Here is a 26593-nt window from a genome sequence, read left to right on the forward strand (position 1 = left end):
AAAGCTGAGGCTGGCAGAAATAAAGTAACTTGCCCAAGGTCAAATAGCTTGTCAACGTCATTTTAACACTGGAATGTGGAATAAACAGGTGGGTTATACATATTAGAAGATTAATTCTCATTCATTTGAGCCTTCCAAACAGGTACAATTGTTCTTTTCACCGATAGGGTGGAAGTGTCATAGCTGACGGATTAGCATGGTTTATGAAGGCAGAAAGGATGCGACTGGAAGTATTCTTCCGAGCCCGGGAGGTAGCGCCTGGGGTGACAGTGTCTGCTATGTGTAGGAAATCGACAAAAATTCTGATAAGCTGAAAAGCAGGGCACGCAGCCGGGAAAAAAAGAGGCTGGAGTCCACCCAGGGCAGAGCCTTAAATGCCAAGCTGGGGAGTGCTCTCCGTAGGACCGAGGGTCCTGCAGTGGAAGTTGGACAGTCTCCCGGGAGGTGGATTCCGGGAAGAGGGCGCTCAAAGACGGACGGGTCTTGTGGAGGGGCGGGATCTCGCGGAGGGGCGGGGTCCGCGGAGGGGGCGGTCCGGGTCCTTCTCTGTCGCCCAGAGAGCTCTAGACGGGCGGGCCTGAAAGGTCAGAGTCTGCAGGGGTCGCGATCCAGACGCGCCGCCCCGGCCGAGTCCAGTCCCGCTCGCTGCCTGTAGCCCGCCGCCCTGCTTCGTGCCTGCCAGCATGTCGTTCGTCCCGGTGGCCGCGGATTCAGACTTCCCCATCCACAACCTGCCCTACGGCGTCTTCTCCACCAAAAGCAACGTGAGCAGCTGCGCTCGGCCTTGGGCGCGGGGAGGGAGGGCGTCCCCTCCCCCGGGCCCTCACTCCACCTTCCCCCTCCTCGGGCCTTCGCCTACCCCTGCCGCCTCTCGCCAGCACCCGACCGAGTAGGATGTCAGGCCCGTCGTTTCCCTGCTAGACGCCTCTCGCGAAGACCCCCGGTGTCATTTGGGGCCTGGGGAGCCTCGCCTCGTATTCCCGCCCTGAGGAGTGCGATGGGGGCGGGGCGGAGGCAGGGGCCATTTTTCTCTTGAGCCGATGGTGGAGAGGACGTGTGGGTCTGAATACCGCCCGGTACCTTCCTAAACGTGCAAGTTATTGAACCTCTCAGCCTTAATTTCTGCAGGTTTGTATGAGAATTAAGTGCAAAATGAAATGAAATATGTAAATCTCCCTTCCAGGCAAGCAGAGCAAATTCGATTATTGTTACCGACGAGTTTCTGAAGTGCACGATCTTTCTGCCTACTCCACAGTTATTGGGGTGTTTCCTTCCCACAAGACACCACGTTATGGCTGGTTCATCTCTCAGGTTAGCTCCTAAGCCTAGAACCCGGGAAGTATTAGTTGACCCTAGTATTTTTAGTAGCTTAGAGGGATGAGCACATTTTGCTGGCAGTAGAGCTATGGGATCTAAGATGGCAAGTTTCTTTGCCTGCAGCTGAAATCCTTTCAGTTCCTGGTGTGGGATCCCTGGCATTCCCTTGCTAATCAGAAGAAGCCCTTTTGGGCAGAGAGATGAACTTTCACTTAGTACTTTCACTTAGTAGTCAGATTGGTAAAAAGAAATCTTTGAAAATTGGGGATTTATCAACAAATGTATAAGAAGGTCCCTGGATGGAGAAAGCAGATTCCCTTGGATTTGTTCGTGGTATTTTTTGCTTAGATTTCTGCTCCCAACTTTAAAGGTGCACTCCTCACTCAGCTCTGTAAACCACAGAACCTCAGAATCTGTTTGCACCCACCAGTGTTCAGGAAATGTTTGCTAAATGGAGCTCCTGGCAGTCCTCCCCTTCCCGGAGAGGGGGTTCCCTGCCCCCATGGCTGATCACTGGCCCTAACTGGCTGGCCTTTTGTGGGCCTGGCTCCAGAAAAGACCTTGTTTTAGCAGACTCTCTGTGTGGTTTCACAACTGCCAGTCCTGACCAGATGTTGGAAGCACACAAAAAATTAACACTCAGTTCCCTAGAGGGACACAGATACAAATAAGAGACAAGTTAAACCTTAACCTGTGTTAACCAACCACTCTCTGCTGGCAGCCCTCCCTTTGCACTCTAACACTCTGCACTCAGCACTTGTGTCCTCACCTTTCCTGGGAGTACAAAGCAATTAGATGAAAACACTTGTGAGAGCCTGGTGGGGTGCTCTGGCTTGCTTTCCCAGAGGAATCTGGAATTAATGCCCCTTAGAGTGTGGCTAGTGACCTTCAGACATGGTGCTGCTGCTGTTTTCGTATTAGAGGGTGATTAGAATGTGTCATATTAGAATTAGTAACAGCCACTAGGGAGGTCTGGGAGAGAGAGTCCCTTCCTACTGCCAGCCGAAGGAAGTGCTGGGAGTGGGGAGTTGGCCCTGTTGGCATTCCAGAAGCTCAGGGCCTTCAAGCAGAACAGGCCTTGCCTGAATCTGTCATTGCAGGTATTGGACATCCTAAGGGTGGTGTCTGCCTCTTCAGGCTGGTCTGGTTGCCAAGGCAAAGCGTCCCCGTCCCCTATGCTGGCAGCCAGCCCTTTATAATTTGGGTGGAACAATAGTGAATTAATCCAGCAATCACTTTATTCATTTTTTTTTATTCAGCAAGTGCTTGTGAACCCCATCTCTGGGTCAGACCCTGGGCTGGGAGTTGGGGATCAAGGACACAAGAGACACCCTCCCTCCATCTTGGGTTGCTCATGGACTGGTAGAAAGTATAATGGCTCTCTCTGTGAAGACAGGGACAATGACTTCTGAAATATAGGGACTGCGGTAGTCTGTAGCTGACTGCCAAGTTGTTAAAGTTTCTGTGATCTGGCCCTGCCTCTGCCTCTTGCCTCTCTGCCCTCTCTGGGCACACTGGGGCTGCCTTTCAGTTTCTAGAATATTCTAAGAGCAGTTTCCTGCCTCAGGACCTTAGCATGTGTTGTTCCTTCTGTCTGGAATACTCTTTCTTCTGCTCTATACATACCTGATTCCTTCTCACTCTTCAGGACTCAGCTTAAATGTCACCTCCTCAGAGATGTCCACTAAGCGTGCTCACCAAAGGCCCCCCCCCCACCCCACACCCCAGCCATGGTCGTTATCTGTCACCACACCCTACGTTTCCTTTGCCGGGAACCTGGTTGTTTCCTGTCCCTAGCGCTGTAGTGGCCTTCATGTGTGGCCGGGCTGGAGCAGGTGCTCCGTGAATGGTTTTGTCTGAATAAATATCTACCCTCGTGATGAGGGATTTACAGATGTTGATTAATTGAATTCTCACAACAAACCTGCCATTGTGTTAGTGTCCCCATTTTACAGATGAGGAAACTGAGGCTTAGAGAGGCTAAAAATCCTGTTCCAGGTCTCACAGCCTGTAAGGCAGATTTGGGGTTGTACTCCACATTTGTCACCATCCAAGCCTGATACTTTTCCCTCTTTGTCCAGCTTGGAGCTGGGTAAAGCTTTCCTTTGGACAACTCTCTATCAGATGTGACCAAATGTTATAGAACTGAGGCAGTGCACATTTATTCTCTTAAAGTTAGACAAATGGGGTATCTCTCCTAGTTTGTCTCACTCAAGTTGTTCATGGGAACCTGAGGCCCTGAGAGGGCCAGGGACTTGTCCAAAGTGATAGGATGGTGAGTGACAGAGCAGGTGGAACTCAGGAATGCTGGATGCTGGCCGGGAGCCCCTTCTCGTCTAGCACTGAAGAAAATAACTTCCGACATTTAAAGTAGAGGGACTCACACTCTCAGACAGACTATTTTTCGGGGTCCTCAGGTCACCGTTTGGAGCACAAAGGCGTCTTCTTGGCTTTATTTCTCGGCTTTGCTTGCAGCCGAGGAAGCAGGCAGCCACTTTAGTGACTAGGTCTTGGAGGTTGTTCAGTGGCAGTGGCTCCTTCCTGCCTTCTGCTTGGTGTGGGGGCTGTGGTCTGAAAAATGGCCCGGGCTCTGCCTGGCGTATCCCTTGAGTGAGCAGCTCTGGGGTCCAGGTGGCCCAGTTCCTTGTGCCTCACAGCAGTTGCCATTTTCCAGAGGGGGAGACTGAGGCCCTGAGCAGTAGAGCTGGAAGTGAGTGGCCAGACTCTCCAGGCAGGCTCCCCTAGAGCAGGGTCTGCCTGGGGTCCCAGGGCAAGGTGGAGGTGTGGCTCTGTCTACTCCTGGTCACAGGGGCTGATGTGCATGGAGAGATGGCCATCTTCTCTCAGCCCGCAGAAATGAGCAGCCTATGGAGAGAAGGCCAGTCACTAATCCCACATCTAAGCTCCCTGGAATTGAAATGGCAAAGCTGGTCATTCAGGAGAGCTAGAAGGCAGGCTCAAGACAGAGCCCCAAGAGGTCAAGTCTGCAGACGAGCTCTCAGGTTCCTTGTTGACGAGCAAAGTTCAGGGTCATGGGGGCACAGGCTCGGCTTTGCCAAATATTTGAGACATCTTCATAGTCAGAACTGAAGCTGGGATTTTATGATGCAGAAAGGAACTTTCCCTGCACGTTCTGAGAATTCTGGCTTTGTGCTCCCTCATGACCTGAGCTCTGCTCTGTTTGAGCCACAGCAGAGCTCATTAATCCAAGCCCCTGGCCCTCAGCACTGTGCACGAGGCCCTCTCTGCTCTGCTATGCAAAAGAATTGCCCTGAATGAAGGCCTAGGTTAAGTCTGAGAAATAATCCAGCTACAGTGAGGTGGTGAGCTTCTCATCACAAGAGGCATTTAACAAGACCTGAGGAACTTTGCTGGGGACTTTGCCTGGATAAGGGCTTGGACTAGGCCACCTACACCTTCCGCACTCCAAAGGGTGTTTGATTTATTTCCCATTCAGCAAACAAAGATTCTTTTTCCTTCTCATCCTAGGGGCAGAGATAACACTAGGTTCTGCCTGGGCAGAGAATATGGGCCAATTTAAGCCCATTGGGAGGCAAAGGGAGCGGGATTAGGGTATGATGCTAAGGATCCAATTCCTCAGTCCTTCTCCCTAGAGGGCCATCTAAAGGGGGACCCATGGGCTCTTAAATAGACAGACTTTCTGTGTAAATCAGCCAATTCCAGTCCAAGGGTTTTCCTAGTGCTGACCATGCCGTCTTCCTTCAGCCAAAACCGAGGATTGGTGTGGCCATTGGTGACCAGATCCTGGACCTCAGTGTCATTAAGGACCTCTTCACTGGGCCTGTCCTCTCCAAACACCAGGATGTCTTCGATCAGGTAGGACATTGTGACATGGCTTGCCCCAGATTTCAGTGGCATTTGTTGCAAATGCCACCCAAAAAAAGCTCTTTGCCTTCCATTTCTGATAAAGGTAGTGCCTTCAGAGGTCTCAGAGACTTTACTTGGATAAGGCTGGGGCTGTTCTGAGACAGACAAGATGTCTACCAGGACAGGAGGTGGCCTTGGGACACCTTGGGGGGTGGGGGGCGGTTCCTGAGTGAAAGAGTGTCAATCTCCCTGCAGTCCTGGGCCTTTCCCAGCCTCTCTGAGACAAGGCTCCAAGAACTGGTTAATTTCCTCATTAAACTCTGATCGTCTGACTGTATGAGGCAGCTGCTGGGCCCTCTGAGGGAAGGAGCATGTGCCTGGCACTCCAGCCTGGATACAGCCTGGGAGGAATGGACAGCTTGCCCCAAGTGTCATCTCTGTTGCCACCGTTTAGGAGTCAGCCTGAAGTACACGTCCACGTGGGATGGACGTGAATTGACTTCCCTGCAAATGGTCAGGTGCTTTGATATGTGTCTTCCCATTCCCTGGGTCAGGAGGGAGAGTGATATTTATTGAGCACCTCCTATGTGCCAGGAGCTTTACACACATCTTCTCCTTCAGTCCTCTCAGCAACCTTCTGGCATAGGAATTGGAATCCTCTTTAGATAGACTAGGACCTGAGCAGTGAAATGAGACACACTTCTCCCAGGTCACATGGCTAGAAGAGCTGGGGCTGGAACTCTGGCCTTTAGAATCCACAGGTGATTTTTCTGCCATGCCTCTCTGCCTAAGAAACCTCTTCTTAACTTATCTGAAGGGGATCGCTTTAGGCCACGATAGCCCTGCAGACTGGAGTGTGCCTCCACTGGAGGAACGCAGCCACCTTCAGCTGCAGGCCTGGCCAAGCTTAACCGGGGAGCTCTCTCAGATAGCAGCTCTTGGGTTTTGTCAATTGTCTGCAAGTCCATGAGGGAATGAAGCCCCGCCAGGAAAGGTGATGCCTTTCCTCAATTTGATGAACAGATGACAGAACTAAGGAGCAAAGGTCTGTCAGTTTGACTGAACTGGAGATGATTGACAGGGGCTCTGGCCTGCTGGCCAGCCTTTCTCCCATTGACAGGAGGGGTTCTGCCCAGGGCTTTCCCATGCATTGTCTTCTTTCTTCCTGTTTTGGTCCTAGCCAACTCTCAACAGCTTCATGGGCCTGGGTCAGGCTGCCTGGAAGGAGGCAAGAGGATTCTTGCAGAACTTGCTGTCTGCCAGCCAAGCCAGGCTCAGAGATGACACGGAGCTTCGGAAGCAGTGAGGAGCACGTGGATGTTGGTGGGCGGGGAGAAGAGGACACTGTGGTCGTCAGGGCTGCTCTGAGTCACTACTTGGCTGCCTTGGCCTCATCCAGCCCCTGCCTTGGCTGCATATTGGTGGGAGGGCTCTGGGCTGACTGGGATTACCTCTGTCCCTGGACTGGAGTGGCCAGGTCAGGCCCACTTGCCCACTCCCTTACTCTCTCAGCCATTCCTCATCAGCATCGTCTGTGTCATTGTCTGGTTTCTAGAGTAGGAGTAATGTAGCCCGTTTCCTAGAGTGAAACATAGAGGCAGAGAAGAGGCATCTCAGATTTCGTGGGTGGACACCCTCCCTAGTGTGGCCCAAGTCAGCCCAGCCCTGGCCCGAGGCCAGCCAGGAGCTTTCACTGGAGATTGTCAGCAGGATTCTGGGATGGTTTGGGCTGAACCTGCGGGTGGGCAACCAGGGCAGGGACCCTGCTTTGCCGCTTGCTTGACCTTGAAGTCCCTGGTTCTGTGTTTCAGTGCGTTCACCCCCCAGGCTTCTGCCACAATGCATCTTCCAGCCACCATAGGTGAGTACATCTCTATACTAGGACATGCACGGAGCAGCTTAGTGGGCTAGGATGGCTGGCCAGCTGGCTTGGTTCCTGCTTCCTGGTGGGGGAGGTGACAGAGGAGGGGTTCTGGAGCTGTTACCCCCTCCCAATCACTGACCCAGGCATTGACTCAGGCCGTGTCTAAATTTAGGCCAGACCTCTCACCGAGGGTAGTTGCTGGCTGCTCAAATTTGCGGTTGGCTACATGCCTCCCTGCACAGCAAATCACTCTTTTTTCCCAAAAGACTGTGGGGAAAGTGATCTCAGCTCAGTCCATGAGTCAGCAGCTTTGAAGAGGCCAGAGGGTCCCAAGAGCCGCAGTTTGAGCCCTTGGCAGTGTGTCTATTTGGAGTTTCAGTCAGGAAATTGGAGTTGTCCGAACTCTCTTAGCCCGGAGCAGAGAGAGGCAGAATCAGGCTGAGGCAGAAGGCTCCTCCCTCCTTGTCCACCAGCCCCCGGGGTGCTTGCCTGCTTGGTTTCCTGGGCACATGTGTGCTGAGAGGCTGGCTGGTCCTGACAGCCCCTTTGGGAAGACAGGATTTCTGGCTAGGGTCCTGGTAGGCATTCCTGCTGTTTCTGCCCCCGTTTCTGTGGTCCTTATCCTAGAACAGCCTCCGGAGGCCTTCCTTGTAGCTAATCTACTTCCAAAAGACAAGGACACCAGGTTCAGTATTTGCTGACTCTCGTCTAAGGGTTTGAGAATTAGAAACAGTTCAAATGCTGTGCTCAGAAGCACATAGCTCAGGTCAAAACCCAAGTATGACAAGAATCGTTTGCCTTCTACTCAGCATCAATTGGCTCCCTGACGAAGGACTTTGCTCCTCCTTTCCTTTCTTCTTCCCCTTCCATCTCCTTTCTCTGTGTTCTTCGTTTTCTCAACTTCTTTCTAAACCATCCGTCCTTTTAGAGAGCTTTACTGAGATAGAATTTCCATATACTACATTGCGCCCATTGTAAGTATACAGTTTAATGAACTTTAGTCAACACATTGTGCAGCCATCCCCACAATCCCATTTTAAAACACTCATCACCCTAAAAAGTCCCCTCGTGCCTGTTTGCAGTCAGTTCCTGCTCCCACCCCTAGGCAACCACTGTCTATCCCCATAGGTTTACCTCTGCTAGAAATGGCATACAAATGGAATCATGCTGTATGTAAGTCTCTTGTGTCTATCTCAACTGGTATTGCCCCTCAATATTACGTTCTTTCCCTTATATTATTTTTTCATATGTGTATTTTTTAATTAAATAACAAGCTTTATAGTTAAGGAGGTTTTTAAAATTTTTTTTAAAAATTGTGGTAAGTTATAATGTAAAATGTACCATATTAATGGTACGGTTCAATGGTGTCAAGTACACAACATTGTCACCACATCATTTTCAGTCTTTTGGAATAACATGCCCTGCCCCCTGAGCTAGTCTGTGAGCACGTCCAGGGTAGGGGCTGGGCTTTCCTCTCTCTCTGCCTCACAGCCTGGCCTGGACACCACCTTCTCCAACCCCTTTTAAGTGATCATGATAGAGACTTGTACATATATATTGAAAACGTGTATGTTTCAACAGAGGCAGAAACTGTAACATTTTTTTTTTAGTTTGGCAGGAATGCTCTGAAATGCTGTGTTGGCTCTGCCCTGGGCTCCCGCCGGGGCAGGTGGGTCTTATTACAAAATGCAGCCCTGTGTTGTTCTGAAGTAAATGCTGGAGTGATAGATGCTTATACTGCACTTTGTAGTTTATAGGACACATTCTTGTAATTTTTTGAAAGCTTGTTATTTGAAAAAGATTCAATCTTTGAGTCTGCTTTGCTCCTCTCAAAAGAGAAATTGAGTTGAAATAGCCCTGGAACTGCAGCATGACTCCCAGTGGGGGCAAAGGAAGGAATTGTATTTTGGACCTCGTATATGTGCCAGGCACTGTGATAAGTACTTTAGATATCTTATTTCCCTTACTGTGATGATATGCCTGTGATTGGCAAAGAGACCTTCCGTAGGCCACACACAGCCTGGAAACAGCAGAGTCAGAATTCAGATGTAGGTTTGGGCAAGTTGTTTAATGTCTCTGGGCCTCACTTCATCTATGAAATGAGAACAATATGAATTATCTACCTGAAGGTGTAGTTTTAAACCAGGCCCCTTCTGGCCCTCAGATCCATGATTTAATGAAATAAGACCCAATCATTTTTATGTTTCTGCTTTTAAGAGAGGGGCTAGAACACAGGATCTTTTTTCATTTTCTCTAGGTGTCTGTAAATGATTTTCTGAGTCTTACATGCTTTCCATCCTACAAGAGGGCTGAGGGGACTATATGTCCAGCATCAAATGTCAGGAACCGAGGTGGGCTGACCCAGTTGGGGAGGAGGGCAGACAGGAGCCTAGGACCTCCCTCCCTGAGTCTGAGATGGGCACAATCTAGTCACTTTCCATTTTTCGTTTTCAAGATACAAGGTGATTTTTTCACAAAGGACCTGTTCTTGATTCATGGATGCAACATCCTTTTTTTATTAAGTACATTAAAGTGTGCTTCTTTTTAGCTCCTTCTGGTCTCTCCATTAATTCTGTTTCCTTTCTTTCCTGAGTTGAATTGGCACCTCTTACGGTGAGGACTCTCCTGGTGATTCTGGGTTTTGTGCTCATCTTTATTTGTCTGCAAAACTCCTCCGTTGCATGTCTGTGGATGCAGCTTTTCCTGTAGCCAGCCCCCAGGAAAGGTGCAGGACTTGCTTCTGGTGGGCAGTTCTGGTATTTGTTTCCTGGCTGTGGGGCTGCTCTTTCTTCTGAGGGCTGCCCCCCTCCGGAGGCATTGTGTCTGCTCTCTGGACTGGCTCTTCCCCCTGGGTGAAGTCTGCTGCTGCTGGCTGCTTGGAAAAAGCTGGGTAAAGGGAGGGGTTCGGGGCGGGGGCAGAATTCCTTGCACTGTCTCAGCCACTCTTCCCTCTTTAGCAATCAAGAGGCTTGCTATTTTTTTTTGGCAAGCCGGTTGTCTTTCAGGGATTTCTTATAATTTCTGATTAGCTGATGGCACCCTTTCTTGTTTTCTTGTTATGGATTTATTCTTCTAAAAAGTATCACAGCTGTTATCTCTGTGCTTTGGGACTGAAGATGGGAAGCAGCGACTAAGGCTCAGGGTGCTCCCTGCTCCACTCGACTCCATACTTTTCCTTCTTTCTTCATCCTTCACCGCTTCCATTGCTAGTCTAGACTGTTGGTATGGCTTGCCCTGCATTTTTTTGGAGGAGAGATTTAGGAGGATAAACAGACAAACTGTCCCAACTTGCATATTTTAGTAGTTCACTTCCTTATGGGAGATGGTGCCTGCAGCCTGCATACCTCTCAGTTCGTTCTTCATAATCAAGACAGTGATTGAGACCTTGTTCTTGGCACTGAAAGAGAGTCAAACAAAATGAGGCCTGAGCTGGGGCTGCTCTGAAGTGGCTACAGTTTAGCAAAGGAGTCAAGATACGCACACACATAACTGGAACACCAGTGGGACATGAAGACTGCCCCAAGAAGGAATCAGATGAGGGGATTCGGAGGAGGAGAGATCCTGCTAGAGAGAGTAGGCGTGTGGCTTCATGGAGGAGGGGACCTCAAAGAGTTGCCAGGATTCAGACACACAGATGCAAGGGAGAAGTCAGTCCAGGTGGCAGGCACAGCTAAAGCAAAGGTGTGATAAGTGGAGCCCATAGGTTGGATGTGGTGAAGTGGGAAGCCTAGGAAGGGGAGAGGTATCAGCCATTTCATATTCAGATTCCACTGTCTGTTTCAGAAAGTCTTGTTTCCTTATTTCTTATGTGTTTCTCAGTTGGGAGTTCTAAAATCGAATCTTTAGTGAGGCTCATTTGTGTTACATTTGGTGCCAAGCTTTGAACAGTGCGAATGTTGTTGGGTGTGCACTCATGGCCCCTGCCTGCCAAACCCCCAGCACAGGGATGCAGGAGAAGCTTGCACTGTTGCTTCCTCCTCCTTGTTTCTCTTGCCCCAATCTTTGGAACCATGCCATCTCCTTCCTGAGGCATCGGGGTCACTGATGGGATCTCGTATTTTTCCTCTGCAGGTGACTACACGGACTTCTATTCCTCTTGGCAGCATGCTACAAATGTCGGAATCATGTTCAGGGGCAAGGAAAATGCATTGGTGCCAAATTGGTATGTCCTGGACCACCGTATGGATAAATTCAAAGTCTGTCTTTCCGTTTCCAGCAGCATGTTGTCCTAGGAACTGCCAAGTCCCTCTTAGGTTAAAGTAAACTGGCGGGGAAAACAGTAATGACCATGATGTTACAACTTCTGAAGGCAGAGCGACCTCAGCTTCTGGTCTTCTCAGCTTGGTGCTGGACCTGCTGTGGGATTATGGGACAAGCCCTTTAAACTCCTTCCTCTAGAGAACAGAGATTGGAATTAGATCCCCTGAGTCACTAAGGTTCTTCCAGATTCTTTCATTTGTAAGCCATGTATTATTATTCTATCTGTAAATCTTAAATCCTAGCATTCTCTACACTTAGCATTTCCTGGTGAATGAGAATCCTCAAGTGTGCTTCCCAGTGCTGTATATCTCTCAAAATGTGGTCTGCTCAAAATGTGGCATACATTCATTTATTTGATCATCATAGTAGTTCTGTGAGGCCACCAAGGCCATGACTGCTAGCCCCATTTCACAGGAGGGAAAACAGACTCAGAGAAGAAGGTTGAGGTCAGGGCCGTTGCCTGAGCCAAGAACATAGACCTGAAATCCTTGCCCCTTTCTTCTGTGCTATCCTCTGGATGTGACAGTTACTGAGAACACAGTGGCAGGTGCACACCCTAGGCTTGGTGCTGTCAGCCACATGCTGTAGCTGGGCTGGGGGACAGGCTTTTTCCTCTTTCGGTGAGTGTTTTAGATAGGCTGTGCCAGGAGGGAAAATGCCTATTACAACCAAAAGGAAGAAGGGGAGAGAAAGCAGGTTATGACCCAGAGAAGTTAAGCAACAAGGCCAAGGTTTCAGAACAGGGCTGGGCTGAATCTGGGCCTGGAGGTGGGCAGATATTCAAGACTCTGGCCCTGTGCAGGCTCCCAGCCAACAGGGGGAGCTGCAGCCCATCTCCTTCTGCAGGGTAAGGGCAAACAGGCCTTCTCTTGTGACATTTGATGCAAGGTGCCTCGGCTGTGCCGTTTTTGCTCTGTGTGTATGTCCTTTATTAGAAAGGTAATATATGCTTATTGTGATTAACCCAAACAGAAAATACAGAAAGTAAAACACTGAGAATTTAAAATATTCATACCCTTTGGCCCACAGTCTCACTTTCGTGCGTCTGTCCTACAGAAATAATGTCTGTATTCAAGAGCAATGTTGACTAGCAGTCTTTCTGACGGCCCTAAGCTGGAAGCAATCTGACTGCTTACTGGTGAAGGAATACTGAAAAATTGTGGTCTATTCACAATATGAAATGCTTTGTAGCTATTGAAGAAAGATTTAGGATCAAAAGGAGTGTGCAGGATATATTAAGTGAAGGTATTATGTAAAGCAAGTTCTCATTTTTATAAAAAGATAGAAAAAATATATATGCATGTACACACTATATTAGTTTCCTGTTGTGGCTGTAGCCAATTTCCACAAACTGGGTGGCTTAACACAACACAAATATGTTCTCTTCCAGTTCTGGAGGCCGGAAGTCCAGAATCGGTCTCCCTGGGCTTAAGTCAAGGGGTTGGCAGGGCTGGCTCCTTCCGGAGGCTCCAGGAGAGAATCCATTTTCTTGTCTTTGTTGGCTTCTAGAGGCTTCCTATGTTTCTTGGCTTATGAGCTCTTTCTCAAATAACTCCAGCCTCTGGCTTCAGTTATCACGTCTCCCACTTCATCCTTTGACCTTCTTCCTCCCTCTTACAAAGATCCTTTTGATTCCATTTAGGGCCCACCTGGATAATCCAGGCTGATCTCCCCATCTCAGGATCATTAACTTAATCACATCCTCAAAGTCCCTTTTGCCGTAGGAGGTAACACCCACCGGTTCCAGGGATGAGGACCTGGATATCTTTGGGGGGCTATTCAGCCTAACACACACACACACACACACGTGTGCACACACATGCAGGCACACACATACTCATACATGCATCTACACACATACGTGGACACATACACACACCATATTTGCATAGGCTGGTATGAACACAGAGAAAGGTGCAAAATAATAGACTCCAGACCAGCTGTGCTTGCCTCGGGAGAGTGACTGCCTGGGGAGAGCTGACTAACTTCTGTGTTGTTTGAATAATTATGTGTAATGTAATTGTCTATAGTCGTATTTTATAACAATGCAATAAAGAGAAGGAAAGGGGGAGAGAAGGGCTCACTCACTAGAGGCGCTTACTGTAAACCGTAGTTGGCCGTGTCGCCTCCACTGCTCTGCAGGTTATGTGCACATACTCATGACCATGTTGGCATTTGCTGTTTTCACTTCGATTTATCATTGACATAACTCTGTGTAAATAAACTTAAATCTACCTCAGTCTTTTGCAAAATAAATTATTTTGAATAGGTAATACAAGGCAAATGCATAGTAAATTGCCGTTTATCTACAAAGATGCAAAAAAAGCTACGCAATACTAACAGTGTATAGATATATGGAGGAATGAGGGATACCAAATTCCAGATGGTGACTCCTTCTGGGGTGAGGGGCAGAAAGAGAGGGAAGCAGAAGGAAGGATCAGGGAGGGTGATGAAAGGGGCAGTTCGTCAGATTAGCAAAGATATTTCCTTAGCTTGTTGGTGCTGTGTGGTTATTTGTGTTATTATATCTTTTTGTATACCGTAAATATTGCAAAATAAATTTTCAAACATCTTAAAAACTAAAAGCAACAAAAAGTGTCAGTGCATGCACATGGTCTAGAATTCAAAAGGCATTTACAAAATGCCTTTATTTCAAAACGTAAACAGTGGGAACAAAGCACGACCCTGCTACTCTGTCCCCTCATCCGATTCCCTTTTCCAGGGGCAAAACCATCACTAGGTTTTTGATATTCTTTCACAGGTCCTCTTGCCTACTCTCTGCCAGGTTTCTATGCAGTCATTTCTCTCTCATTAATTGGAAGAGTGTTTTATATTTAATAGAAATTAACCCTTTGTTGTAATGCATTGCTTATATTTTCTCCCAGGGTGTCATCTTTTTACTTTGTTTGCTGTTTTTCTTAATACAGAAGTTTTAAATTTTTATAAAGTCAAACATGTCAATCATTTTCTTTATGACATTTACTTTTATGTCCTGCTTAGTCTTTCTCCATCCCAAGTGTTCTTTCTTGGTTTTTTCCCCTAGTACTTGTTATAGCCTTACTTTGTAAAAGTTTCAATCTATAATCCATCTGAAATTTCCTGTATGATGTGAGGTGTGGGTCTGTAGTAGTTTCCTGGACTTCTGTAACAAATTACCATGAACTGGGTGGCTTACCACGACAGAATTTTATTCTGTCACAGGTCTGGAGGACAGAAGGCTGGCATCAAGGTTTTGTCAGGGCCTCACTCGCTCCAAAGCCTGTAGGGGACAGTCTGTTTCCTTGCTCTTCCAGCTCCTGGTGGCTGCTGGTTGCATCACTCCACTCTCTGCCTCTGTCCTCACATGGCCTTCTCCTCTTCTGTCTCTTATAAGGACACTAGTCATTGGATTTAGGGCCCACCTGGATAATCCAGGATGATCTCATCTCAAGATCCTTAACTTAACCCCTTTCCAAATAAGGTCACATTCACATTTTCTGGGGTTGGGACGTGGACATGTCTTCTGGAGAACCACCATTCAGCCTACTCCAGGGTCTGACTTATCTTGTGCAACAACATTTATCAATTTTTATTGATCATGTACTAAGTTTTCCCCTACCATGGGTCTCAGTTTGTTGAGTTGGCCCATTCCTAGTAGTACCATACTATTTTAAATTGCTTTATAATGTGTTTTGATATTTGGGAATGCGTTTCTCTTTCATTTCCTCTCCCATGTTTGTGTGATAAACAGAGCACTTGGCAGTGTCCTGTTGCCCTGGGTGGCTCTTCTGGTTTGAGCTTTATGACCTAGTCCCAGGGTCCCATTGTAGTAGGGAGGGAGGGGGCTACAGAGGAAAGCGGCAGACATGGGTCAGACAGACGTGGGTTTGAATCCCAGCACCAGTGCTTCACGCTGGGTGACCTCAGCCAAGCCTTGGATGCTCTCTGAGCCCAAGTTTGCTGAATGCTGGCTGATAACACCTGCTGAACAGGGTTTTTGTGAAGAGCGTGTTAAAAGGGAAACAATAGGAAAAGCACCCCGTGTGGTGCCGGCGTGCTCTAAGTGCTGTGTATGTGCATGGTAACTGTCATTGTTATTCTGCCTGTATTTGCCTCAGCACCATATTGGTACTGGAGACAAGGATGGGAGAAAGTCTGGCTTTTTGCCACTGTTGAAGTACCTTTTGATTTTTTTAAAATTGTGGTAAAATACGCATAACATAAAATTTACCATCTTAACCATTTTTAAGTGTGTAGTTCGGTGGCATTAAGTACATCCACATTGTTATGCAACCATCACCACCATCCATCTCCAGAGCTTTTTCGTCTTCCCAGATGAAACTCTGTTCCCATTGAATAATAACCCTATTCCCCCTCTCCCCAGCCCCTGGAAACTGCCCTTCTACTTTCTGTCTTTATGAACTTGACTACTCTAAGTACCTCATATAAGTGAAATCATACAGTATTTGTCTTTTTGTGACTGGCTTATTCACTTAGCATAAGGTCCCCAAGGTTCATTCATGTTGTAGCCTGTGTCTGAATTTCCTTCCTTTTTAATGCTGAGCAATATTCCATTGTATGTATACACCACATTCTGCTTACTCGTTTATCTGTTGATGGACACTTGGGGAGTACCTTTCAGTTTTTGAACGATGTATATATATTGATTCCTTTTGGTTTTTAATTAAAAAGTTTTTTTAAATTTATTTTTTTACATGTAACAGCATTGATGCTTGCCTTCTCTCACTTTCCTCTATCAGGCTGCACTTGCCAGTGGGCTACCATGGCCGCGCTTCCTCTGTCGTGGTGTCTGGTACCCCAATCCGAAGGCCCGTGGGACAGATGAGACCCGATGACTGTAAGTGCCCTGTTGCCCAGGCACCGCCAGTGCCCAGCTCTGTGTCCCCATGCAGTGAGTTCCATGGCCTGATACTCACAACATGACAAAACAGCCTCTTTTTCTGGTGTTCCAGCTAAGCCTCCTGTATATGGTGCCTGCAAACTCTTGGACATAGAATTGGAAATGGTAAGCTGTACCTCAGTGTTTTTTTGGCATGGGATCTATATAAACATTACAGAAGGAGAGCTCTCTCGGATGATTGCCCTGAACAATGGACCATTCCCCTGTTAGTCACATTAATGGCATCTCTGTGTCCCCACGTGGCCCTTGGAAGGACAGTTGATCCTCCTTTTTCATGGATTCTGTATTTGTGAATTTACCTACTTGCTAAAGTCAGTTTGCAACCTCCAAGTCAGTACTCCCATAGCTTCTGGGGGGTCATTCACATGTGAAGAGTGGCACAAAATTTGAATCACTCTGTGTGTGTGTTCCCAGCTGAAGTGGAACAAGGCCGTCCTCTGCCTTCTTGTTTCAGCTCTCATGCTGTAAACACGTGTCCTTTTCTCTGTCTGTTTAGTGCTATGTTATTTTGCATTTTGGTTCTTTTTGTTGGTGATTTTGCTCTTTAAAATGCCCCCCAAGCATAGTGCTTAAGTGCTGTGTAGTGTTCATAAGCATAAGAAGGCTATGATGTGCCCTTTGGCAGAAAATATGTGTGTTAGATAAGCTTCCTTCAGGCATGAGTTACATTGCTGGTAGCTGTCAGTTTGTGTTAATGAATCAGCAATGTGTATTAAATGGGATGTCCTTAAACACAAACACACATAAAACAAGGTTATAGGTTGATCGCTTGCTGTAAATATGTGACCAGGGGCTCACAGGAACCTCACCCTGTATTTCCCCTAGGAGCAATGGGTCTGTATTTGCTAATTCATTGTTTATGGTGACTTTATAGAATACAGTTGTTACTAATAGCAAGAATCAACTATATTAGCCCCATTGCACTTGTGACTGGGTCCACACAGCCTCAGAACTCTGGTTATTTCAGGGCTGCACATTTTTTAAAATTAAAATTTTTTTGAGATAATTATAGACTCACATGCAGTTGTAAGAAATAATACAGAGAGATCCCAGACACCCTTCACATGGTCTCCCCGAGTGGTAACATCCTGCATAGCCACAGTGCAGTATCACAACCAGGATGTTGACGTTGATCCAGTCATTTCCATCACCTCCAGGATCCCTTATGCTGCGTTTTAAGAGGGATGCTGAACTCTGGGAAGCCCCCAAGGTGAGGGGACCAGGAAAGTGATAGGAAGGAGGAGCTGAACTGGAGGGGAGGACTTTGCAAACATGAGCAGTGTTTCAATCTCTGCTGGGTCGTCGGATGCCGGATAGTGGAGCCAGGCCCAGTGTGGGAAGTGCCAGCAGGCTGATTTGGAGGGGGCTTCCCACAGTCAGCACTCGTGGTTTTAGGTGATGCCTCGGGAAGCACTGAGTGTCTCCTCGTGGCAGCTGGAGGAGAAGGGGCCGTGTGCCACCTGGTTAGGCTGTGGCAGTGGGAATCCAGGTTGGTTTGAAGCAGGCAGGAGCTTCCTGTCTCCAGTCCTGCCCGGTGATTTCTTTGGATTCAGTCCAGAGGAGGGAAATGGGTGGGCACTGCCAATAGTCCCCCAGTAGTAGGGCATTCCAGCCAGCCCTCTGCCTCCTGCTTCCTTAGGGAGGGTACCACATGCGCCCTGAGAGGAGGTCTCCCAGCCTAGATGCATCAGAGTGGGGCGGTGGCCCTGGTTTGGGGCAGGGCCTTCTCTCTGGGAGAACTTAGGACTCTGCAGGCAGGTGCCTCACCCACGTTGCTTCCTGTTGGGGTGCAGAGGGGCGGGCAAAGACAACACAGAAAGGCGGAGTGTGGAGAAACGGTGAAGGTGGAAAGCATGGGTAATCCGCACTTGATGGTGCCCTTGGGGGTTTTTGTTTTTGCCTTGATGAAAAATTAGCAGCGTTTAAACACTGTCACAGAACAAATAAAACTGTGACTCACGTTTTGCAAATGTCATAGCGGATTTTGTGTCCTTTTGACAGTTATGTTCCCAAGTTTTCCCCCCAGTGATGTCTAGATATTCTCCTGGTGCATGGACATTGTGTGAATATGTTCTTCTTCAGAGGCAGTGGGGCGGGCAGGGGATTAGGGTGTGGAGTACGCCCCATCAGGCTGTTTTTGCCATATTACAGAGGCAGCCTTTGATTTTTCATGTTGTGAATACAAACCCCGATGTTTTCATTTTTCGTAAGCCTCAGGTAGCTGTCAAATCTTAAAATGCAGAGCTTGTATCAGGGGAAGGGGAAAGAGCAGAGTGGCGTGGGACATGCTGTGGGAAGGCGAGGCGGCTGCTGTGGGGTTCAGGGACATGCGAGGAGGGCCTTGGGCAGGCAGTGGCACACTCCTGTTCACCACCTTCCCAAGATGGCTGTCTGTCCACTTGGGGGCAGTCCATGACTTAGAAATGCAGTGGATTTGTAGCCTTGCCAGGCCCCCTGTGGCTGTCCTGGTCCCTGGCCCTGGTTTGAAAATGCCTGACTTTTGCCCTCCAAGCAAGTGACCTGGGGCAGCAGGTCAGCCCCAGATTTTAATCAACTTTTCTGCACATCAGGCTTTCTTTGTAGGTCCTGGGAACAAATTTGGAGAGCCGATCCCCATTTCCAAGGCCCATGAGCACATTTTTGGAATGGTCCTTATGAACGACTGGAGTGGTAATTATGGGATGTTGGGCATCCTGAGCCTGAGTTTACTGTGAACGCTCTGCTCTAGGTGAAGACTGGATATTTGGGACACTTTCCCAGAAGCCGTGGATGGTTTCTTGGGTCTGGTGCTGGTCAAAGGTGGCAGGTGGTACAGTGGCTGAGACTGTGGGCATGGGTATTAAACAGACTTCTTAGCTCTGAGCTCTTGGGCCAGCTACTTCCCCTCTCTGAGCTCCAGTTTTCTTCAAGTTGAATAGGGACAAGACTGACGTCATAGCTAATATGTATGATCACTTATGTATTGGGCCCTGTGCTGAATCCCTACAATGTACTGGTAATATTATTCCCATTTTTCAGTTGAGGAACTGAGGCACAGAGAGATTTCAGTTAGTTGCTGAGCTAAAATTTCAAACTAAACAGCCCAGTTTCCAAGCCTGCATCAACCCCATGCCATAAGTCCCAGGAAGTGTCTGCCTCCAAGTCTGAGGATGAGCTTCCAGCTCCTTCATGGGGAAATAGCCTGCATGCCCTTTGGTCATCCTCTTTGCTGTAACCTGGCATAGTGATCTCAAAGGACCTCTGTCCTTGGCATTGAATGCTGTGGCCCCTTGGTCCTGGGGCACCTTGATTGGGACCAGAGCACTGTGGAGGAGGGCTGTGCTGGATGTCTATGCTTCATGGTCAGGGGGAGGAGGGAGCCTTAGGGTGAGACCCTGGTCAGCCTTTGTAAGTCGTGCTCTGCCCTTCTCCTGTAGCTCGAGACATTCAGAAGTGGGAGTATGTCCCTCTTGGGCCATTCCTCGGGAAGAGTTTTGGAACCACAATCTCTCCATGGGTGGTACCCATGGATGCCCTCATGCCCTTTGCTGTGCCCAACCTGGAGCAGGTAAGCACGCCCTCTGTAGGAACGTTCAAGCCCAGGCCCCTCTGTCTCTAAGGCTGCTTGCTCATCAAGCATGGAGACTGTCTGGAGGGGAGCTCCATGCCTCCAGCATGCCCACGTGCTGGGGGTCCTCGTTGCCGTGACCTCCAGGCAGACATGGAGGTCAATCATTCTGCCTTGTGCTTTCCCTGCCCCCTGTGCAGTTCTTGGGGAAAGCACAGAAGTTTGTCACCTTTAGAAACCTCTGAGGCCAGGGTCACTGGCCACTTGGCACAAGGAGGGGTCTCTGCTAATACCATCACATGGCACAACTTCCTGGGTCCCTATCAAGTTGTGTTCTGTGTGAATGGCACCCCCTGGAGCCCAACTTATAGAATGCACTGTGGAGCCAGGCAACCAGTTGGGTGCTGGTCCCTGGTCCTCCTGTTCCCTGCACCACTTTCCATGCTTCTCACAACCCGTCACTCCTCAGCCAGTCACAATCTGGCTGCTACCCCCATCCCATCACCGCCAGTGATCTCATCAAATTGCCCTTCACCTTGGGCATTGCTGTGGCCTCATGTCCTCTTCATCTTGGACCCCCTGGCCGCCCCCTACTCTTCTGAGGCACTCTCTCCCCCTGGCTTCTGGCATGTGACCTCTTCCGATTCTCTTATGTCTCCCAGAGCCCAGTGATATTCCAGTCTGACTCTGTCCTCCATGTGGGGGCAGAACTCGGCAGAACCAGCCGAGTTCTCAGCCATCTACTCTTCTCCCTCCACACCGTCCCCTGAGCATCTCACCTCCCTGGTGGCCTTCATCCCCATCTCATGTGTGTCTCCTGCACCCAGACATCCCGCACTCCCCTCCGCACCCCTCAGCCCTACTGTCTTCTCATGTTGCTGTGCTAAAAGCTCGGACTCGTTTCCCACAAACCAGTTCCTCATGAAGCTGCTGCGGGGTTCTCACACTTCTGCCACAGCACACCTCCCATCATTTTCAGTCTTCTCCCTCTTGGTGAGTCCAGGCCTGTCACTTCTTCTGCATCCCACCCTCACAGCTTTGTCTGGCCCACGGACCACTTGGACTGCTGCTGCACCCCGAAGGCTCGTCCCCTCCAGGCTCCATCCTCCCTCCGGGTCTTTCTCCATCCCTGGGGCACTGCTTTACCCTTGCCAAGGATCTCTGGGCTCCCTCTCCCTTTTTCCCAGCCCTTCCCAAATTCCATTTATGTGCAACCTTCTCTACTCTTGCCAATTCTGAACTATTATTTAATGTTTTTCTTTCAAGCAGCTACCGTTTTAATACTCAAATCATGTATTTAGAAAAGGAACTTTATATCTCTCCTGGCATCAGTAGCCACCAAGTTAATCATAAAAAGAAACACATAACTGTTAAAATAAAATCACCAAAAGTATCTCATGTACCACTAGTGATGCAGGTATTGCACTAAGGGCAAACACTGCTTTGGCCTCCCTCAGTGCAGACTTTCTGGCCTAGCCATCAAAACTGCCTCCACAGCTGGGCCCAGCACGGGGCAGGGTTGTGGCCTCTGGGGGACGCCTTCCCTTTCTGCTGCCCCAGAGGCCTCTCCCCACAGGCCTTGCTTTGTTCCCCATTTCTGGTCCTCCCCCTGCCCACCTTCCCCAGCGACCCCGCTCCCCCGTCTTTCTGGGACATCTCTGATTTGGCCCTGCCTTTGACCTGCTGATGCCCCTCCTTTGGCTTCTTTTCCTGGAGCCTGGCACATATGACCACCCTCCCCTTGTACTGTCAGGGCCACGGTGCTAGGTCCCTGGAGAGGGAACACTCCTTCTACCTTGGGTCCTCCGTGCCTAGGCCTAACTGGTTTGCTGTGGGGCCCAGCCTGGGCCAGCTCAGCCCACCTGTCAGCACCCCTCTGTGCTGTGCTCTGCCCTTGCAGGACCCCAGACCCCTGCCATACCTCCGCCATGACCAGCCTTACACATTCGACATCAACCTCTCTGTTGCCCTGAAAGGTACTGTCATGGAGTTGGAGGATGTGTCCAAGGGCTTGGTGGGCACATATGCCCAGGTGCCATTGCCTGGATGGCCCCTGAGTTACTGGGGTGGGTGATGGGTGTCGCCAGCTGCAGCTTGGAGACATGTGATGCTCTTATAAAGGAAAGAGGAAGGAAGGGACACCCTTGCACTCAAAGGGAGCCACACTGGGCCCACAAGGCATTACCCCTGTATCACTGAGCTCTCAACTATTAGGGCCAGAAAGCATAGAGTGGGCACCTCTGGATGGATCCTGTGCTTGAATGGCCTCTCCAGCCTCCCCACCCAGGGTCTACCCAGCCTTTGCTCACATGCCACCACCGACCCCTCACCTCCTGGGTGGCACATTTCACCCAGTGCCTGTTGGAAAGCCTGTCTTTGTGGACCTGCCCACAGGAAGCCTGGTGCTGCCCTCTGGGGCCACAGAGAGCCAGCACTCCCAGTCCCCACTACCCTACCATGGGTCAGCTCTGAGAGCCTTGCAGACAGGGCCCACATCCCCCGGAGGCTGCTTAGCTCATCAGTTAATAGGCCGGTGGAGCATTAGTGATAAAGAGCCTGGCTCTGCAGGCTGTGGCTGGGGTTCAAGTCTTGGCTCTGCCCTTGCCCAGCTTTAGGACTTCGGGCAAGTTACTGAACCTGTCTGTGCCCTAGTTGATCGTCTGTAAAATGGGATAATGATGACATTGATGTCATGGCACAGTTGTGAGGGTTAAGGAAGTCGACTCGCGTAAAGGTCCAGAGCAGCACCTGTGTCTAGGAAGAGTCAGGTGTCACTTTCCATTCCTGATGGGGACCCTCAGGGCTAGGGAGTGGTTTGCCTGGGGGCCACACAGATGCCCCTGCGCTGCACTCTGGCCAAGTCTCTTTCCTTCCTGGAGTTCTCTCCTCCTTTTGTCCTGTCTATACATCAGGCTCTGCTGTGGCTTTCTCACTGCCACTTCCGGCGTCTTGGCCCTTCATGGAGGTGATTCCTGGAAGCAGGCTCAGTGTCCTCCAGAAGGAGGAAGGAGCTGTCTCCCATGGGAGCAGGATGCTCCATAGAGGAAAGGGCTGTGAGAAAGAGCCTCATAGCTGCCATCGTGCCCTCTGGAAAACTGTGCTGGCCCCACTCTTTCATGTTACAGCTTGGGAAACTGAGGCTCAAAGAGGAAAAGAGATTCATCCTGCGTCACTTAGCTTGCTAATGGCAAGGCTGAGACTTTAACCAAGTGTCCTAAGTTCTAGGCTAGTGTCCTCACACTCACAAATGCCTCTTTGGAGCCCAGTTCTGTCTTGTTTTCCTCCTGCCTGGAAACCTGGAAGCATCCAGGGTTGTGCACTATTGGGAGAGGGACAAGATTATCGAGAAAGTGCAGTGTCCAGAGATGTAGAAAGACCTAGAAGAAGGAGGACTAAGTGCAGGGATGTTTCTAAGGCCTCCTCCCCGCTCTAGTCCTGAATGTGGAGTTCTGATGTTCCGAGTGGGGATCTGAGTGAAAGCATATGGGCAGGAGCAGTCTTGGGGTCTCTGAGCTTATATGGGGCCAAGGAGCACACCTTTTCTGTGCAGCCTCAGAGGGGAAGCCAGGGCCAAAGTGGAGAGGCCAATTCTGGGGGAGAAGAGATTTCTAATTATTAGCACTGTTCAGAAATGGTACAGCAGGGGCCTGGTGCCTTGCAAGTAGTGAGTGTTTAATAAATATTGTTGAAATAAGTTGTGAAGGAGCACACTGCCCATCATTGGAGGAGTTTGGCAGGGGACAGATGGCCCCAGCTGTGCAAAGGGTTCCTGTGGGTATGGCAAATAGGTTTCAACTTGTGCACTATCTTTAGTTGATTATTGGCTGCCAGGATCATTGTGTTAAGAAGGATTCTGAGGCTACATTTGAATTCAGAGGAAACAAGTGCTATGATCAATTCATGCTGTCTGCCATGAGTGTGGGAGGAGAAAGTGATGGCTTGTGTGCATCTGTTTGCCACCCCTGGACTAGATCATTTCTGTGGAAGTCTCCCAGTTCTGATGGCCTGTGAGCTTGTTGTTTCATGTACTCTGAGTGAAATCATGTTGGAAGCTTAGGCCACAAAACAATTCACCTTACAGGTTGGGTTTTCTTTCCTCCTTGATATGGTTTTAAGTCTCTTTGTCAGTGTTACTTGTCTTTCCAACAGGAGAAGGAATGAGCCAGCCGGCTACCATATGCAGGTCCAATTTTAAGGTAAGCTTTGAAGCTAGGCAAACTGCTTGGAAGTGAGGGAGAGAGGGAGATTTTTCTTCCTGGCAGGAACAGGGGAGTAGCATTCATTGTGGGATATGCTGGTGGGTCAGCATGGGGGCCTGGAACTTCCATGCCCTGTTCCTTCCCAAAGACACCATGAGGTGAGAGACCCCTCCAGATCAAGGCTGCATAGACATGGCCAGTGCTTTTCTTAGGGAATAATAGATTTCCCTATAAGGGTCTAGCCTCTGGCTTTTCCTGTCCTGCCAAGGGGCTGGATTGATCAGAGTGACTTATATTTTTTAAGTGTACTTTTAATTCAAACACACATAGATGAAAATGCACAAATTATAAGTGTAGAGCTTGATAAATTTTCACAAAGTCAACATCCCTGTGCAACCAGCACCCAGATCAAAAAATGAGATATTTCCAGGACCTCAGCCACCTGCTGATGCCCCCTTCTAGTCACTTCATCACTTTCTCCAAGTGTAACCTCTCGCCTGACTTCTATTACCATACATTAATTTTTTCTGTTTTTCAGTTTTACAGAAATGAGATCATACAGTACCTATTCTTTTCTGTGTAGCTTCTCTTGTTTTTAACATTCTGTTTGTGAGATTCAGCTATGTCGCTGGTTGTAGTGACAGTTCATTTTTCTCGCTGCTGTATTGTGCTCCATTGTATAAATACTCCACAGCTGATTTATTCATTCTACTCTTGATGGACATTTGGCTTGTGTTCATTTTTTGGCTATTGTAGAGTTACTGTAAACATTCTAGCCCACGTTTGTTGGTGCATATATATGTGCACATGGCTATTGGCTGGATATCCAGGAAGAGAATCACTGGGTCATAGAGTATATATATGTATATGCTCAGCCTAGGAGTACTTCCAAAGGCGTTGTAGCAATTTATACTCCCACTAGCAGTGTATAAGCATTTCGGCTGCTTGGCTGCTTTACATGCTGGTCAACACATGGTGGTGTTTGCTTTTTTGTTTTAACTGTTCTGGGAGATTGTGATTTCAGTTTGCACTTCCCTAATGACTAATGCAAATGGGCATGTTTTGATGTGTTTATTGACCATTCGAACATCCTCTGAATCAATCTATTCCTATTTCCTCTAGTTTTCCTCTAATTCAACATTGTTCTGGGTTTCTTAGGCTAGTAAGAAGAAATAAAGGGGTCTCCTGGAGTGGGCTCTTGGGCAAGAATCCACTTTTAAGTTTTCCTTCACCTGGGCGTGTAGCTCTGGGAGTGCCGATGTAAGAAGCTGTGGACTTGGAGAGGCGCTGGCGTGCGTTCGTCTGAGCCTCTCCATGGGCACATGGGCCTTGTCCCCCCTGTCCCCATAGCCTGACCTCCCTTAGTGCTCCTTCATTCCTTGGCCTGCTCTGACATCCTGTTTGAATCATTCGGATCCATTGCCCAATGTCTGTTCCAAGGCCCAGGGTGGGAGAATGCAAGTGAGGTCTTTGCTCATGAGAAGGCTATGCTATGATGAGGACTGGAACCATGTCAACTTAGGACTCAAGGGTATTCGCTGGGCAGAGTATAATTATGGACAGATGTGCATGTTGCAGATCGAGTGTCTGAGCAGTGAGGTCAGCTGCTCAGGGAGTGCTTCTTGGAGAAGGTGTGGTAGGGGAGGGCTGGAAGGAGCAGAGGGGCTGGGAGAGAGGTGGGGGAAGGTCCCTGGGTAACTGCAGGGGGATAGCTTGTTGTTGCTATTACGGGACCTGGGAGAGCCAGCTGGGGGAGCCTGGGAGAAAGCTCAAGGAAGGCTGTTGTGAGCAGGGCAGGCTGTGTGAGCTGCCTTAGGGAGACAGGGACAAGGCCGCCACTGCTCGTCCCCACCTCTGTGTCCCTTGCCCTCAGCACATGTACTGGACAATGCTGCAGCAGCTTGCTCACCACTCTGTCAATGGCTGTAACCTGCGGCCCGGGGACCTCTTGGCTTCTGGAACCATCAGCGGGCCGGTGAGTATCCGATTGCCTTGGGAACTGCCCATGTAGTGCACGCCTGCTCCCCACCCAGACCACAGGGCCCTCAGCTCACCTTCGAGAAGGGAGTCCAGCCTGAGGTGGGGATATCTTCCAACTCTGTCCTACTCATGGGTTCATCCATCTCTGGGTGCAGAACGGGCTTCTTTTCCAAATTCAGAGTTAAAGATACTGGTGTAAGAATGGGAGGCTATGACTGTCTACTTAGAGGAGGGTCAGAATGATGTGTGGGGGAGAGTCAGGAAACGACCCTAGTATCTCGTTGTCACCGTCTCACACTGCACTCTCCCAGAATGAGATGGTGCCACTGCTAAGGCCCTTCCTCCCTACCACCTCGTGCCACTGAAAGCCCGTGGTAGTCTCAGAACCTTAAGAGATGATGACTTTGGGGTGGCACATGTATCACTCACTTCCTGCAAGGTCCTAACTGCAGCCTCTTGTTCGATGGGAAATCTCTTCTCAGTGGGAGGGGGTCAGGCCCAACAGTATCTGGGTAAACTGCATCCTCCGGAGTGGCAGGGGCCTGGCAGAGGGACCTGGCCATGCTGGTCTGACATTCCCCGAATCCTGACAAAGTGAACAGGGGCAGGGTACAGAGCATCGACAGCATTTCTGCGGTGGTCTCACCAAGGCAGGGTCTCTGAGGGGCATGAAGGTCCCCTGCCCCAAACTGGGGCTC

General features: G+C 49.2%; 1 protein-coding gene across 1 annotated transcript in view; it reads left to right on the plus strand.

Annotated features, from left to right (window-relative positions):
- The first annotated feature begins 554 nt into the window (after positions 1-554).
- FAH (fumarylacetoacetate hydrolase) overlaps positions 555-26593 on the plus strand; it is a 35367-nt gene continuing 9328 nt past the window's right edge. The window contains exons 1-12 of the mRNA XM_046653299.1: positions 555-764; positions 5044-5154; positions 6326-6447; positions 6957-7006; positions 11081-11171; positions 16009-16106; positions 16222-16274; positions 18740-18839; positions 19586-19716; positions 21617-21692; positions 23866-23912; positions 25789-25890. Coding sequence (XP_046509255.1) covers positions 684-764; positions 5044-5154; positions 6326-6447; positions 6957-7006; positions 11081-11171; positions 16009-16106; positions 16222-16274; positions 18740-18839; positions 19586-19716; positions 21617-21692; positions 23866-23912; positions 25789-25890 — 1062 coding nt within the window. The 5' untranslated portion in view covers positions 555-683. The remainder of the gene's footprint in view (positions 765-5043; positions 5155-6325; positions 6448-6956; positions 7007-11080; positions 11172-16008; positions 16107-16221; positions 16275-18739; positions 18840-19585; positions 19717-21616; positions 21693-23865; positions 23913-25788; positions 25891-26593) is intronic.

This window comes from Equus quagga, chromosome 2 (assembly GCF_021613505.1).
Source record: "Equus quagga isolate Etosha38 chromosome 2, UCLA_HA_Equagga_1.0, whole genome shotgun sequence".
Classification (NCBI taxonomy): domain Eukaryota; kingdom Metazoa; phylum Chordata; class Mammalia; order Perissodactyla; family Equidae; genus Equus; species Equus quagga.